General features: G+C 39.8%; 1 protein-coding gene across 4 annotated transcripts in view; it reads left to right on the top strand.

Moving 5' to 3' along the window:
* ATP11A (ATPase phospholipid transporting 11A) overlaps window positions 1–17,919 on the top strand; it is a 381,664-nt gene that overhangs the window by 254,973 nt on the left and 108,772 nt on the right. For all 4 annotated transcript variants that reach the window (XM_030201529.1, XM_030201532.1, XM_030201531.1 and 1 more), the window contains exons 11-13: window positions 1,532–1,682; window positions 1,843–2,040; window positions 10,461–10,634. In XM_030201529.1, coding sequence (XP_030057389.1) covers window positions 1,532–1,682; window positions 1,843–2,040; window positions 10,461–10,634 — 523 coding nt within the window. The remainder of the gene's footprint in view (window positions 1–1,531; window positions 1,683–1,842; window positions 2,041–10,460; window positions 10,635–17,919) is intronic.

Below are 17,919 nucleotides of genomic sequence, written 5' to 3'. Positions count from 1 at the left end.
CAGCACAGAGAGCACAGAACCACTGCTTGAACGAGAGAAGAATATTCCTGCTGTGGGTATGTGCAAAAATAGACCCCGGGGGGGGGGGGGGGGGGGGGGGGGAGAAATTTTTAAATGCCTAATGCCGGTACTGAAGAGTGCCGGAGGGCCTATAGCACAGACTATATTTGGATTCGCTTGACGTCCTTCCCTCCCTACGAATCGCTGGAGACTGGCTGCCAAACTAACGGAACAACCGCACACCGACTCACCACCTCCATCATTCGAAAGGCATCCACTCTTTCTTCAACAGAAATGCAAATTAATAATACAAAACAAACAAAGAATAACCGGTTTCTCACGCGGCTGCAGGTAACTCCCCACCCCCTTCCTCTTCCCCTTTTGCCGAAGCGGCCAAGGATGTGCCCAACCATCCCCAGCCTCAGGCAAACCGTCTCCCACCTCAGGGATTCCCTGAGCACCCGGAAAAAGACGGTGCTGCTTCCCGCAGCGCATAAATGTCCCAGCATTCCCCTGAAGTCGGCCTGAAATGGACCGAACATACCGGATCACCCACTGATGGCCCAAGACCGTGCTCCTCTCCCTTCCGCCAACTTAAAACAATCATCCCTGGCCTCAGGCAAGCCGTCTCCCACCTCCAGGATGGCCAGAACCCCAGCCCAACGGAAAAAGACGGCGCTGCTTCCCACAGCACATTTCTCTTTCAGCGTTCCCCTACAGCAGCCCTGAAACGGCCAAAAAATACCGACAGACCAAGAACGTGCTCCTCTACCTTCTGCCCATCTAAAACAACACTGCTGCCTCAGCACAACACAACCCCCCCCCCCCCCCCCCCCCGGAAAAAACAATCCACCACTCAGCAAAGGCTGACCCCCCCCCCAACAACCACATTTACATTTCACCAACAGAAAGACCCCCCTCCACAAACCTTGACCGACAAAACCACACACACACAATACAACAGAAACACCCTCAAAGCCACACACCAATCCATCCCACTTTGCCAGCACAGCACATCCCCCAAGCAAAAAACAAAAAAAAAAAAGACACACATCAACAACCTGCACACACACCCCACACTCACACAAAATAACTCTGTGACACATAAACACACACAAAAAAAGCCACATGCTAGCGCCCGTTTCATTGGTTTCGGAAACGGGCCTTTTTTTACTAGTATTAAATATATTACTTGTGCAGAGAGGCAGGAGGAACAAGATTGTTCAACACATTTCACTTCCTTTGATATATCATTTACAACATCAGTCTCCTAAGTACTTCCACGGACAATAGGTACAGCAATAGTGTCCTTTTTGCACATTTGAAGTGCCAACACTGTAGCTATGATACCAAGATGTGGTTAATAATTTTCCCAGATTTTTACTTCGTGAAAAAGGAAATCTGGGAGGTTCTTTGAAAACATTATATATTTGTAACCCATGCCGAAATTGCAGTATATCAAATTAATAAATGATAAATAAAAGTTTAGATTTTATGTGCTACCCTGATTGATCTGATTTTTGTTTTCCAGATCCATGAATGCATTCCTGATAGTATACCTCTGTATTCTGCTTACTAAAGCCCTAATCAACACTGTCCTGAAATATGTATGGCAGAGTAATCCATCCCATGATGACCCATGGTACAACCAGAAAACGGATTCAGAAAGGCAAAGAAATCTGGTATGGAAATCAATTTTTAAGACTTTTTTTTTTCTACTCTCATTACATTATTGGTGGAATATTGATATTGTAATCTGAGCAGCCGTTAAAATAATGTAATACCAGTGGGAGTGTTTGAATCATGTAAAAAACCTCTCTGGATTTTTTTTTTTCTTTGCAGTTCCTCAAAGCGTTTACAGACTTCCTTGCTTTCATGGTTCTTTTCAACTATATTATTCCTGTATCTATGTATGTTACTGTGGAAATGCAGAAATTCCTTGGCTCTTACTTCCTCAGCTGGGATGAAGAAATGTTTGATGAAGAAACAGGGGAAGGACCACTGGTGAACACATCTGACCTCAATGAAGAGCTAGGGCAGGTAAACAGCCTGTAAAGTTGTGTATCTAAGATCAAATGCATGTAGAGGGTACAGTTATAATAGGCCACCTATGTGAAAAAGCCAAAAGTGTGCCTTTTTTTTTTTTTTTTTTTTTTTTTTGCTCATTTTATGAATCTAATAAAGGCACCTATGTATCATACCTTTCTAAAATAGGCTCATACAAAGATCCCCAGTAGCGTACACATTCTTTTAACGCAAATTTATATCTACTGCAAAGAAGGTGTAATGTTTGCATTTAAGGTTCAACAATTCTTTATTGATGAAATAACAAAATTGACAGTCAACAAGCTCCATCTGTAACCTTTGGAAACAAGACAACCTGAGTACACGGATGGTGACATTCGCATCATCAAAATTTAAACATTTGCTCCCCCCCCCTTTCCCAACTCCACCCCCCACCCCTTCAAGGTTTCATGAAAACTATTTGTACAATGAAACATACGTATAACACAATAATCAATGTAGTGCAGATTCAGCAAAAGGCGAGCTGGCATCCTCAGAAAGCTCTATAGCATAGAGCTCTAGTGTTCCATATCATAACCATAACAACATTATAGATCTTCCTTTCCCTCCATCCCTCCTCACCTGCTGGTACACTCAGAACGTTAAGGCAAACAGTTTTATGAGAGCCTTTTCAATGAGTAAAGCATGCTTTACATGTTTAAAATTCTTGATAAAATTATACCCATAAATAGCTTTCAATGCAGCCACCAGAGGGTTCACATGGACTTAGCTCAAGAGAGCAGATATATAGGGTGAGGCAAAATAAAAGTAACCCTTTGAGTTTTTTTGCCGTTTTCTCAGCAATCACTTTGAATTTCAATGAGAAATTGTACATACTTATTTAGTCAGCATACTTACATATTACTATTAAGCATCATTTAATTATCTTAAGCTATGTTACTGACACTTTAGCATTACTACCTAGTGAAGTTTGCATGGTAAAAACACAGTAAAATAACATCATTCAAATGATACTATTATCAGTGTGTCAGAATTTCACAGTCACTGTGAATGCTTAGTGTCCACCCCCAGGTTCAATACAGGCCTTCAGTCACTTTGGGACATTAACAGCTTTGTTGATCGGTACCTGTGGCAGTCTGTCCCAGATCATCTGTAGCAGTTCCTTGTTTTCATCTTTGGTTGAAGCTTGAGATAGGCCTCCAACATTGCTCTCCAGACAAAAGTCTACATCACTGTGACCTCATAAACAGTACGCTGGTACCCCCTTAAAAAAAAAAAAGATAGTAGTTCATAAAATTTTGAGCATGCGAAAATCGCTGGGTAGTCAGGTTAAAAAGTCTGTAAATTCCCCTGTTTAAAGATAATCTTATTCCACTCAGCATATAAATGTAGATAGTAACAAATAAAGCTGAAGTATTTCACATTGAAATTCCAAGTGGTTGCTAAGAAAACAGAACCCCCCCCCCCCCCCACCACCACCACAAAAAAAACAAACAAAAAATCTCTAGAGGGTTATTTTATTTGCCTCACCTTGTAGAAAGTATCACATTGTGCAGCAGCAAACAAGTTAGCAGTTTTAGAAGGGTTGGTTAGGAAATACTTATTTCAGTGTAAAAATAAAGAAATCGGCTGACTAAGATTAAAATGAGGAAAATGGTTAAAAAGAAGATAGTAGAACCAAAAGAACATCCTTTAAAGAACGGAAAAAAAAAACCCGAATAAGAAAATAAGAAGCAACATAAGCACTGGCAAGTTAGACGCAAAGACTGAAAGAGAATATGAAGAGAAACTTTGACAAAGAGGCAAAAACTCAGTTACTACTTTTTCGGATATATCAGAAGCAAAAGGTCTGTGAGGGAATCTGTGGGACCATTAGACCATGAAGGAGCAAAAGGGGCACTCAGGGAGGACAAGGCCATAGAGGAGGAGAGTAAATGAATTCTTTGCTTCAGTCTTTAAGGAAGAAGATGTAAGAGATCTACTTGTATCAGAAATGGTTTTCAAGGGTGATGATGCAGAGGAACTGACAGAAATCTTGGTGAAACTGGAACACGTATTAAGCCAAATCAACAAATTTAAGAGAGTAGTAAATCAAATTGACCGGTTGGCATGCACCCTAGGGTAGTGAAAGAACTCAAACATGAAATTGCTGATCTGCTATTAGTAATCTGTAACCTGTCATTAAAATTGTTTGTAGTCCCTGAAGACTGGAGATTGGCCAATGTTAACACTGATTTTTAAAAAGGGTTTCAGGGGTGATCCAGGACATTAGACCAGTAAGCTTGACATCGGTGCTGGGCAAAATAATGGAACTATTATGAAGAATAAAATTACGAAACACATAGATAAACATGGTTTGATAAGACAATGTCAGCATGGATTCAGCAAGGGAAGTCTTGCCTTACCAATTTGATTCATTTCTTTGAAGGCGTGAATAAACATGTGGATAAAGGTGAGCTGGTTGATGTAGTGTATCTAGATTTTCAGAAACCTTTTGTCTAAGTCCCTCATGAGAGAGACTCCTGAGAAAATAGAGATGGTGGGGTAGGAGGCAATGTTCTGTTGTGGATTAGGAATTGGTTATTGCACAGAAAACAGAGGGTGGAGTTAAATGGCCATTTTTCTCAATGGAGGAGAGTGAATAGTGGAATGCCGCAGGGATCTGTACTGAGATCGGTGCTATTTAACATATTTATAAATGATCTGGAAATTGGAATGACAAGTGAGGTGATTAAATTTGCAGATGACACAAAACTATTCAAAGTTGTTAAAACACATGCGGACTGTAAAAAAAAAAACTTGCATGGAGATCTTAGGAAATTGGAAGACTGGGCATCCAAATGGCAGATGAAATTTAATGTGGACAAATGCAAGGTGATGCACATTGGGAAGAATAATCTGAATGATAGTTAACATGATGCTAGGGTTCACCTTGGGAATCAGAACCCAAGATAAAGATCTAGGTGTCATTGTAGACAAAACGCTGAAATCTTAGTGAAAGGTACAGTTTAAAACATATCCTATATAATAAAAAGCACCTCCAACATTCTGAAGCTGATTCCGTGGCACTGTGGCAGTGTAGGGTTTGTAAGTCTGTAGTTCAGCGTTTCATTGGCTCTCACTGTCCTCGCCCTCATGTCGAGGAAACGGAATGCTGCATAGTTGCCAAGCAAACAAATGTGACATCACAGGAACGAAGAACCAGACAGAACGGAACTTGGAGGAGGGAAGTGGAGTGGATTGAATCTCTAACAAACAATCATAAACAGGGAGGTACAAACATCAGTGGAGGCAAGTGCACAGAATGGAAGGGAAGACAAACATTTAATCAGTTTGTCACACACACAATCACTCTGTGTATCTCTCTCTTACACTGTCTGTAAAACACACTGTCACTCTGTCTCTCACATGGGCAACTGTATGTTGCATTCTCACGAGTAAGGAGCTCTTCTGATGTGATTGTTAAACTGATTGAAGGGCCTGAACAAGGAAAACTTTTACCACATTGTAACACAGTTTACACAAAAACTATTGTATATAAAGAAATCTTTCACATGTAAACAACAATTATATTCAGAATACAACCGTGGAAACATTAATGGCAGGAACTCATTACATTGCTAGCGCCCGTTTCATTGCGTTAAGAAGCGGGCCTTTTTTACTAGTCCTCTGTAAAATAGTGGATAATAGCTGCTCATGTATCTTTTGTAGAGGTCCTTTCTGATAGTCTGCTTGGGGGCTATTAATCTAAACTTTTTTCAAATATTTATGGAATGGATATCAAAATACTATTCAAGTACAAAGTATGTCTACCTAAAAAAAAACAATGACCTGGTTTTGAAAAATTCAGCCATTTGTTCAGCTTTGAGTATTTGCATACTAAAAATAGGTTTACAATGCTATGCTATCATCTCTGAGCAAAGTAAATCTACCCCTTGAGAACGATATGTTGACTTCCAGTCAGGTAAGCATGGTCTTTAATGAATCTTTAAATCCTGAATGACAAAACATTATTCCAAACTATCTAAGGTTATTTTTCAGCAAACATTTTCCAAATATGCTGTGCATCTTCCAACTGAGGAGGGATAGTGCAATCCAGGAAGAGATGGGACTGCTGAGATAATTATCACTTTCCCTTCTGAATCATTCTAATGAATGCACACTTACTAATTACTTCCACTTTGCTCATTGTTGGAGATTTGTAAATATAATTAATAAAACTGTAATTAAGGACATGATTACTCATCTTAAATCATTTAAATATATGATGGGTTATGCAGAGCATCAGCATACACACCAATACTGAGTTGTTTAGTATTTCTGTTGAAAGTAGCCTTTAAATTAAATTGGGTAGAAAATCTTTGTGCAGAAATGTCCATGAGCATTCCTTAAAATGTTCTCTGTTTCATAGTACAGTCTGGCTTCTTTGCAGTATAAAAGGGAGGAGCAGTTCTTGATATTTGGGCAGCCTGTTGGAAGGGAAAAATCTTAGCCCTTTCACATACTAGAGATCGAATCAGTGTGACAGTGTTTGTAGTAAAAATTGTAAAATTGCATCGCACTCACAATTTTCAAGCCTGCTTGCTTGTTTCTTCTAGATTTTGATTCTTCTGACTATTGTGAACTCTATTTTATAATCATTTTCCTAAGACAGCATCCTGTAAAATTAGGCTGTCCTGAAATTTGCTTTAGTTAAGATGCAGAGACCATGTTCTATTTGTGTTTATTTCCACAAGGCCTTTTTGTTTATTTTAGAATGTAATTATCTAAGTGAATGAAAATTAATTTACATCTACAACACAGTTGAAGGAGAAATGATATGTTACATTAAAGATAATATGAGGCATGTTCCTTTATCTTGGTCACATTTTAGTAACTGAATGGAATCTGTGGATGATACAGAATAGAGAGTTGCATGTGGGCAGAAATCTTACCCGTCCCCCCTGGAATCTTACCCATCCCCACCTGTCCCTGCTGGAATCTTATCCATCCCCACTCATCCCCGCAAGAGTTTAAACCTGTCCCTACCCATCCCCGCAAGAATTTAATGGTGCATTAAAAAAATTCCGGTCAGCTCTCTGTGTCTCTCTGGGTTCGAGCCGCAGCACTGCAGGCAAGGAAGGAACAGAAGTTGGAAATTGGAACACTCTGGTGCGTACATGTAAGACTTGTCTCTGATTCACTGGCACTGTGCTGAGAGGTTGTCACATGCACGCGTCAGTAGGTTAGGTGACATATGATGCTTGTGCCTGTGTCAGAGCTGAGGTCTGCGCATCAGCCCGGGAGCAGAGAGGATTAATAGTAACATAATAAGTGACAGCAGATAAAAACCTGAACGGTCCAGTCTGCCCAATAGTCACAGTCATTATCAGTTCATAATTAAATCAACAATGAACGTGATAATATATACTTGATTATGGTCTTTCTTTGGCATTTCTGGGACATAGACCATAGAAGTCCGCCTGGCCCTATCCATATGTTCCAACTGCTGCAGTTGTCGTCAAAGCCCACTCCAGCCTATTTGTCTTCTCATTTGTGGGGAAACAGACCGTAAAAGTCTGTCCAGCACTGTCCTCATGTTCCAGCCACAAAGGTTGCTGACTAAGCCCTTTCCAGCCCATCCTAAACCAGATTGCCATTAATGAGACACAGACCATACAAGTCACCATCTAAGCGTCACTCGACACATCCACACACACAGTCATTTAAGTTTAGTGCAGTCATTTTAGTTTTTTTTTACATCTTCCATTTCCTCTGTGTTCATCCCATGCCTTTTTGAATTCCATCACTATTTGTGTCTCTAACACCTCCTTAATGGAGACTTTCCACATCAGTGCTGTTAAAGCAAAGAGAAGGAGGAGGAGACAGCACTCAAAGAACTTGGTACTCGGTAAGTGAGAGGCTGGCACAAGTGCAGCGTATACTTCCTGCAGGAATGGTTTCGAACCCCACGGGAACCCTGCAGGAACGGCTTCCGTCTCCACGGGAAACCCTGCTGAACTGCTGTTCCCGTTGGTTCCGCGGGATTCCCACGAACCCCATTCCCATCCAAGTCTCTAATACAGGATTTTCACACACATTCAGCAAAATTGAACAATAAATTATGCATGAGCATTTTGTATACCATATTAGTAGATATCTTGTTATACTAGCTTAATCCATGGGACCCCACCTGAAGACCTTTTCGTATTTCCTACGTACCACACAGTCTGAAGGCCACAAAAGGTGAAATGTCTTCCAGGATTTTTAGCTAATAGGAATAGAAACCAAATACTAAATGCAAACAAAGAATAAAGTAAGGATTCTGAAACAGATGTAATAATTCACCTGGGGACAAATGATCTGGCCAGAAACAATAGCTGTGTAGCACAGAGAGATTTCTAGAAGTTGGAGATGTTAACCATCCTGGACAAGACTGTAGCATTTCAACAGCAGCAGACATTTCAATATGTGACTTGAAACATGGTGTAAACTGGAAGGTTCTAGATATATCTATTATGGCAGGAACAAGAATTGGAAGTGATAAATTCGGGTAATATATTGACAGGTATTCCAAATAGATAATTGGGGATAGCATCCTGGAAGCAGATAAGATTGGGATATACCCCCCCAGCAATGAAACATGATGGAAGTGGAGGAAATCTCAATAATTCACTCATCTGCAACAAACTAGAAGAGGAGACCAGGCAAAAGGCTATACAAAACATAAGCAATCCAACAAAAGTAACTGGAAAGCAACATGTACAGATGTTTAGTTTAAGCAACAGCGTTCCAGACATGCAAATCAGTGATGGAGGGATCCATACATTGTCTCTAGGGGATATTATTTTACTGGCGACTTTTTTTTTTTTTTTTAACTTAGGCTGAAGAAGGGAACAGTAGCTATTAATGTCAAGAATAATATCAAAGCAACTGAAATGTTGGGGGCATATGGAAAGGAGGAAGCAAAGACATTTGCTTAAGAAAGAGGAGATTGCCCCTAAATCTATATGGATTGTTTCTACGGTCCTCCATCTTGGACAGAGGAACTAGACAGAGATTCGGCCATAGATATCCAAAGTTGGGAATGAAGAGGGAGATGCAATTAGAAAATTTCAACCTTACTAGATGTGAACTAGAGTGTCTTGTTTGAAGAATTGGAAAGAACTGTATATGAATTAAGAAATCAAACTAACAAGTTAGAGAGAGGTTCCAACACAGAATTCTTAGTTGTACTATCTGGTGACCAGGAAGTTGCCGTATATTCTTATGTATCTTAGGAAAAAATATAAGGATGAGTCTCCATCAAAAATGTGGCTGCTTTGTGTGTGAACATCCCTCTTTCCAAACCAGCATGTACTACCTGTTTTAATAGCTTCTTTCAATTGAAATGTGGGATCACAATCTAGCAATCTGTAATATTTATCTTGTTTCAAATGATGCTCAGCCTCCTGTAAATATTGGATCCTAGATTGTACCGCTGTTGCATCACCTTTATCAGCTCTTGAAACAATGCTATCAGATTGAAGCCTCAGTTGTTGTAATTCTTCTCTGATTCCGTGTTAAATTGTTAGGCCTCCATAAAGCTGCTGCTTGTTGTTCAAATGCCAAAAGATCTTTATCAACTAATTCTTTAAGTACTTTTATTAATGGATCCAAAGGACCTGAAGGGATACTATCTCAATTTTCCGTGTACTACAGAAATATCAAGATTAGGAGTGTGGGTAAACAAAATTTCTTAATTTACAATTTTCGAATGAATGACTTTAGCCATGTTTACCCAGACAGTCACATATTTGCAGAAGTAGAGGCAAATCAAAGGACGGCCACCAAGCCTTATTCAGAGAGACAGTGTCAAACCTTTACCTGTTAATGCTTCTGAAACCACCTAGAATAAAAATAAATTGCACAATATTTTATTTTTATTTTTGCTACATTTGTACCCCGCGCTTTCCCACTCATGGCAGGCTCAATACGGCTTACATGGGGCAATGGAGGGTTAAGTGACTTGCCCAGAGTCACAAGGAGCTGCCTGTGCCTGAAGTGGGAATCGAACTCAGTTCCTCAGTTCCCCAGGACCAAAGTCCACCACCCTAACCACTAGGCCACTCCTCCACTGGACCATATGGAGGTCTGCCTCAGAAACATTCTGTAGTGTTTGACTGTTTAACATTAGGTCTTATGCCTGTAACAAGGATTCAACCACTGGGTGAAGAGATCACCATCCATGTTAGCTGAGAAGTAGGGAGAACCCTATATACTTTATTCTGGTTATTAATGACTGTTTCCCTCTTACTCTGCTCTGTCACATAAAAACATTTTATAGAAATGTGTGTATGTAATATATATGTGTAATATACCTGAATAAAATAGCTGTGTTGGAGTACAGAATCCAACCACAACTGTGCATGAATCTTTTTTCCTCCCCCCTTATTTAAATTTTTTTTTCTTGGCAGGTTGAGTATATTTTCACTGATAAAACAGGAACCTTAACAGAGAACAACATGGAATTCATTGAGTGCTGCATTGAAGGGCATATCTACGTGCCCCATGTCATCTGCAATGGCCAAATACTCCACAACTGTATGGGAATCGACATGATTGATTCTTCTCCTGGGGGAGGCGGAAAAGTATACCCTACCTCCTATTTTTTGTTCTCTAAACTGTAACTGTAATGTGTCATGAGTATAACAATTTGTATTTATTCATCAAGGAAAGCCTTCCTTCTAATCTCACCTATAGAAAGTTAAGCACTAGTAAACAGTATTTTAGATGTAATTTCTTGATACTTTATTAACCTTATTTAAGCAGACATGCCTGATGGAATGAGTTCTATACAGTGGGGGAAATAAGTATTTGATCCCTTGCTGATTTTGTAAGTTTGCCCACTGACAAAGACATGAGCAGCCCATAATTGAAGGGTAGGTTATTGGTAACAGTGAGAGATAGCACATCACAAATTAAATCCGGAAAATCACATTGTGGAAAGTATATGAATTTATTTGCATTCTGCAGAGGGAAATAAGTATTTAATCCCTCTGGCAAACAAGACCTAATACTTGGTGGCAAAACCCTTGTTGGCAAGCACAGCGGTCAGACGTCTTCTGTAGTTGATGATGAGGTTTGCACACATGTCAGGAGGAATTTTGGTCCACTCCTCTTTGCAGATCATCTCTAAATCATTAAGAGTTCTGGGCTGTCGCTTGGCAACTCGCAGCTTCAGCTCCCTCCATAAGTTTTCAATGGGATTAAGGTCTGGTGACTGGCTAGGCCACTCCATGACCCTAATGTGCTTCTTCCTGAGCCACTCCTTTGTTGCCTTGGCTGTATGTTTTGGGTCATTGTCGTGCTGGAAGACCCAGCCACGACCCATTTTTAAGGCCCTGGCGGAGGGAAGGAGGTTGTCACTCAGAATTGTACGGTACATGGCCCCATCCATTCTCCCATTGATGCGGTGAAGTAGTCCTGTGCCCTTAGCAGAGAAACACCCCCAAAACATAACATTTCCACCTCCATGCTTGACAGTGGGGACGGTGTTCTTTGGGTCATAGGCAGCATTTCTCTTCCTCCAAACACGGCGAGTTGAGTTCATGCCAAAGAGCTCAATTTTTGTCTCATCTGACCACAGCACCTTCTCCCAATCACTCTCGGCATCATCCAGGTGTTCACTGGCAAACTTCAGACGGGCCGTCACATGTGCCTTCCGGAGCAGGGGGACCTTACGGGCACTGCAGGATTGCAATCCGTTATGTCGTAATGTGTTACCAATGGTTTTCGTGGTGACAGTGGTCCCAGCTGCCTTGAGATCATTGACAAGTTCCCCCCTTGTAGTTGTAGGCTGATTTCTAACCTTCCTCATGATCAAGGATACCCCACGAGGTGAGATTTTGCGTGGAGCCCCAGATCTTTGTCGATTGACAGTCATTTTGTACTTCTTCCATTTTCTTACTATGGCACCAACAGTTGTCTCCTTCTCGCCCAGCGTCTTACTGATGGTTTTGTAGCCCATTCCAGCCTTGTGCAGGTGTATGATCTTGTCCCTGACATCCTTAGACAGCTCCTTGCTCTTGGCCATTTTGTAGAGGTTAGAGTCTGACTGATTCACTGAGTCTGTGGACAGGTGTCTTTCATACAGGTGACCATTGCCGACAGCTGTCTGTCATGCAGGTAACGAGTTGATTTGGAGCATCTACCTGGTCTGTAGGGGCCAGATCTCTTACTGGTTGGTGGGGGATCAAATACTTATTTCCCTCTGCAGAATGCAAATAAATTCATATACTTTCCACAATGTGATTTTCCGGATTTAATTTGTGATGTGCTATCTCTCACTGTTACCAATAACCTACCCTTCAATTATGGGCTGCTCATGTCTTTGTCAGTGGGCAAACTTACAAAATCAGCAAGGGATCAAATACTTATTTCCCCCACTGTATGTGTATGTTTGTTCTGTAGTTCTAACAAAATGTGAATGAAATTACTGTTAGTAGTGATGGTAGCATTTGTATAAAGCTACCAGGCATACACAGCACTTCACAGGTAGCCCTAGCATCTTGAAACTTTCATTCTAATTCAACGGACCGATGAGACATAGGGGGCCCAATATTCAGCCAGCAGCATTCAGTGTTTTGCTAACCACTGCTGGCGTTATGCTCAGAAATTTGGTGCCAGGTCATGTTTATGCTTTGACATTGAATTTTCAGGTTGGTGGAGCCAGTTAAAGTATAGCTAGTTAAGTGCGATATTAAGCACTTAACCGGCTGTGAGTTACTGCATAAACATAGGATTGACATTTATGCAGTATTATTTGTGTGGTTAATCTGACCGGTTAAGTTCTGAACATCAACACATAACCAGCCAAGTGCCCCGGAACATCATGAGTTTGTTGCTAACTGATTATTTTCAGTGGCACTAACGGTTAATTACCGCTGAAAATTAGCAGTTGGCCTAAAACAGGCAATTTAACCGGCCAGGAGCTGTTATGGCTGGTTAAATTTATTTGAATATCAACCCCAGGAACTTTAAGTTAAAATAGTGGAGCCAGTTGTACCACAGCATTCTATCTTTGTGTCTTGTCTATCAGCGTTATATACCTGCTGTATTATAAATATTTGAAAGGCATTAATATAGAAACACATCTGACTTGAGGATGTGGGGTGGTAGACTTAGGAGTAACATCAGGAAATTCTTTTTCATGGCGAGAGTGGTTGATGCCTGGAATGCCCTCCTGAGGGAGGTGGAGAAGACAAAAATGGTGACAGATTCAAAAAGACACAGGATGGACACACAAGAGTCCTAATTAGAAAATGGATGGCATAAAAATCAAAACTTAAGTGACTGCATGTATGTTGTGTTGAGTGGTTCTTAGACGATGGCTCTGGCAATGAGGAACTAAGGCCAGTGCCGGGTAGATTTCTATGGTCTGTGACCTGTATATGACAAGACAGATTGTAATATGCTGGAGTGGGCTTTGACAGCAAGTCTAGTAGTTGGAATGTAAGGACAGCACTGAGCACACTTCTACAGTCTGTGTACTAGAAATGGCAAATAAAGACCAGGATCAAATATTTTATATCACATTCATTGTTTGTTTCAATCATGAATTGATGAGTGTGACTTGAGCAGACAGAATAGTCTGTTCATATCTTTATATGCCATCATCTACTGTGTTATTATGTTAAGGGGAATTGCAGCAAAATAACAACCTAAAAAATAAAGAGGCGAGTTATTTAAATGATACATTTAGAAACTAGGCACAGTAGGCTGAATTCATAGTACAAATAATTCATGTAACTTCAAGATATAACACTTCGTGCTTTTGAAGGACTTATTAGTTCCCCTCACAGTAACTAATTCAGGAGCAAAAATCCCTCTTTGGATGAGATTAGCCAGGATTAATGGGGAACTTGAGTGTTAATTTTATCCTACTGTGAATGCAGTCAACAGCAAATCTGGAATTAGCATTAACTGCTGGTTTAAAAGTGCATGTATGTACAAATAGTGATAACTTACTATTCACTAAAGGGCTCTTTTACTAAGCTGCATTAAGCAGTTAGTGTGGGCCAGCACTAACAGGTGCCATGTGTTAAAACTAGCCAGCATGGTTAAAACCCAGGGTAGCTGCTCAACACAGGTAAGGGCAAGTGGTGCACGTGACATGGCAGCAACAGGGTGTGGCCATCAAGAGGCAGGGTTTGTTAAGTGCAGCCACAATACTAGCAGTCCAATAGCACAGTTGCTGCTGTCAGTTAAAAAAGTACAAATGTAAATGCTGCAATAACAGTGTGGTGCCCTCTGATCCCTTCCCCCAAGAGAAGCCCACCCTGGCAAGATGAGGGGGAGGTTCCACTTGTGTGGGAATAGGAGGAAGAATGCTGGGGGGTGGGGGAGTTGGGAGTAAGCTGCGGTGCTACTGTGGCATTTACCTTTTATTTCACTGAAGACGGCCTTGGATCTGTGCTGTATCTGTCGACTGGTAGTGCACCTGCACTAGCTGCCCTTGTATGTAAAGTTGGGCCCATTTGGTAAGTGTCTGCCCTGTATGTTAAATGCTGGGCATATTTCCTGTATTTATCACACCTAAAGATTTGCAGTTAAGGTGCAGTAAGTTGAAAAAAAAAATACTGCACTTAAGTAAAAGGGCCCCTAAGGCACCAATGTAAATTGCTATTGCCAGTGTTTATTTCATTTGTATGGTGAAATCTAGAATCAAATAATGAATTGGTCAAACCTGGAAGGAACAATTTGGCTTTTCCCAGAGCTTGGCTCTTCGTTGGAGATATTTTAAGGCACATTTTCAAAGCACTTAGACTTACAAAGTTACATACAGGCTCATTTTCGAACGAGATGGACGTTCATCTTTTGTCATAAATTGGAACATGGACATCCTTCTCCCAGAGACGTCCAAATTAGTATAATCGAAACCCGATTTTGGATGTCTCCAGCTGCAGTCCGTCAGAAGGACGTCCAAATCTTAAGGGGGTGTGCCAGGTGTGTGTTCAAGGCAGGACTTGGGCGTTCCTAAGACATGGATGTCTTTCAGCAATAATGGAACAAAACAAAGACGTCCAAGACTAAAGACGTTTTGAGCTAGACCTGTTTTTATAACGAATAGCTGCAGTGGGAATTGAACCCACTTCCCCAGGATCAAAGTCTGCTGCACTAACCACTAGGCGGCTACTGTACTCCACACAACAGGTGCCCCAAATGACCAGATGACCACTGGGGGGACTCGGGGATCACCTCCCCTTACTCCCCCCAAATCACAAAACATTTTTCCAAACAGCACTTTCAAAAGGAAAAGATAGACTTTTTTTTTTTTGTAGAAAATGACCTTTCCTTTTCTGAATTTGGACGTTTTACAAAAAACGTCCAAATTCAGACTTAGATGTCATAGCCAAAAATGCCCTTTTTATATTTGACTTGCCCAAAGTCTCAAGGAGCAGCAGTGGGAATTGAACCCATGTTGCCAAGATCAAAGCCCACTACACTAACCATTAAGCCACTTCTCCTCTGTTTTGGACATCGTGCATTTGGACGTTTTTTGTTCGAAAATGGACCAACAACAAGGATGTCCAAATCACAGGACATCCTTGGTATTTTTGAAACGAAAGATGGACGTCCATCTTTTTTTGAAAATGTGCTTTTCCCCGCCCGAGGATTTGGACGTTTTACAAAGACGTCCAAATCTAAACCTAGACGTTTCTTTTGAAAATGCCCCTCATAATAACCTATGGGAACTTGGTAAGCCTAAGTGCTATGAAAATGTGCCCCACAGTCTGCCATGGAAACAAAGGGGCAGACGATCTGCAAGCTCCAAGATGGAAAATATACAAAGCAGATCGTTGATGGATAAAAATGATTTTAATAATAAATTAGAATATGCATACAATAGCCCGACACAGGCCGTGTTTCGCCCTACTGGGCTGCTTCAGGGGCTACAAAACAAAATAATATATAATAAATAATCAAATATAAAGTTAAAATTGAAATTAGAATTAAAAAAATTCCATCTAAATCCCACAGAATTTACATGTATATAAAAGAACAGATAAATCAAAACATACATATATATATATATATATATATAGTAAAATATCACATAAATCAAAATATACATATATCATAAATATCATATATATAAAAGAACAGATAGATCAAAACATACATATATATACAGTAAAATATCGCATTAAAAAAATCAATGTTCTAAATAGTATTATCATGATTATGTTATGCTTGTAAATACAAACAAAAACTGAATGAAATGCATAAGACACCCACCTCTTCAATGTTTCTCCACTACCAAAGGAGGAGTAAAATGATAAAAGCAACTGTGATATACTAAAAAATGAAAAACAATTATGTTAAAAATAGAATGATCATAAGCTCATGGAATAAAAAATTGATTATGGGGTATCAAAATAATTAAATGAATAATGAAGGATGGAAAAGAAAAGAAGAAGAAAGATAAAAGAAAAAGGACTCACATATACAGTTGATATCTTGAAAAAACGGCTCTCTCAGAGATGTTGAAACCAATGATCAATAGCCTGCATGAAATAGTATCACTCATAAGTATGTAGTCATGCAGGAATAGCGATAATTCTTACGATAGGAGTATATATAGCAAAGTCTCCACTTATCTCCCAGCTTGCCTAAAACGCCAGAAATATGGCAAAATAGATAGCAAAATTGGCTAAAGATCTGCATTCACTCAATCAAATCGCCACTTATCTAAAACGCTGGGACCAAAATCAGAATATCATAATTATAAATGTGTGTAAGTGAAAAAAGAAATTCACAATACTCCTGAATGGCATCACTAATCGATTGTGTCACTCATAAGTTCAGTATAAATAAAAATGCTGTGCCGATAGAACTACAAATGCCACGTGAAAAAGATATATGTCCCACTATGTTTACTCCCTAGCAAAGACCATTAGTAACAACAAATCAAATGTTGAAAGTGTGTATAGAACAAATTTTGGCTGAAAACTTACATACAATCAGACAGTCACTTATCTCCCAGAATGCCGAAAAAACTCTGTGGGCAAAACCGGAAGTGATTAAAAAAGGAAGAAGGGGGGGGGGGGTCAAAGTGCTTCAGTACTACAGAAATTATCAAAAAAGTGATATGTAAATATGTGGTGGGGTTGAAAAAGGCTGCAAGAAAGATGCAGGAAGGATATATATGTATATATTTTTTAAAAAGTTCAAATGAACTGTGCAGGCTTATTGTGTTCCAGTGTGACGTCACTAAGTTTTAAGAAAACCTCGATGTGAAATAAAAAACCTTTAGCTAATAAAAGGGGTCACTAGTAAAGACCTTTGGGTAAAAATGAAAACAAAACTAATTGCCATGTGAATGCATCAGAGTATGAAGCAATTAAAAATAAAAATAGAAAGGTCAAAGGTCAAAAGATCGCCAGAATATCGCCGAGAGGAACTGCACTTCAGGCAAACCTATGAGTATAAAAAGATCTACTAGCTAATAAAAGGGGTCACTGGTGAAGATCTTGAAAACAAAACTATTTGTCATGTGAATGCATCAAAGTGTAAGGCAATTAAAGATAGAAAGGTCAAAGGTCAAAAGATCGTGGCCGAGAGGAACAGCACTCAGGCAGACCTATGAGTGTCATAAGATCTATTGCTAGCTAACAAAGGGAGCCAGAAAATAAGAGGGAGCCAGAAAATAAGAAAAAGGAGAGAAGGAAAAAAGGAAAAAAAAGGGGGGCGAAAAGGAAGTTGGATTTGCTGCTATAATAGCTAAAAATATGTTTTTATATTTGCATAAAAAACAGTAATATAAAATTATTATATATTCAACAAATATATACAGCCATTAAGAAGCGGGTGGTGACTAGACTCCCCATACTGCTATAATAGCTAAAAATATGTATAAAAAATAAATAAAAT

This window comes from Microcaecilia unicolor, chromosome 4 (genome assembly GCF_901765095.1).
Source record: "Microcaecilia unicolor chromosome 4, aMicUni1.1, whole genome shotgun sequence".
In the NCBI taxonomy this organism is placed as follows: Eukaryota; Metazoa; Chordata; class Amphibia; order Gymnophiona; family Siphonopidae; genus Microcaecilia; species Microcaecilia unicolor.
This window is presented reverse-complemented; position numbering and strand designations above follow the sequence as displayed.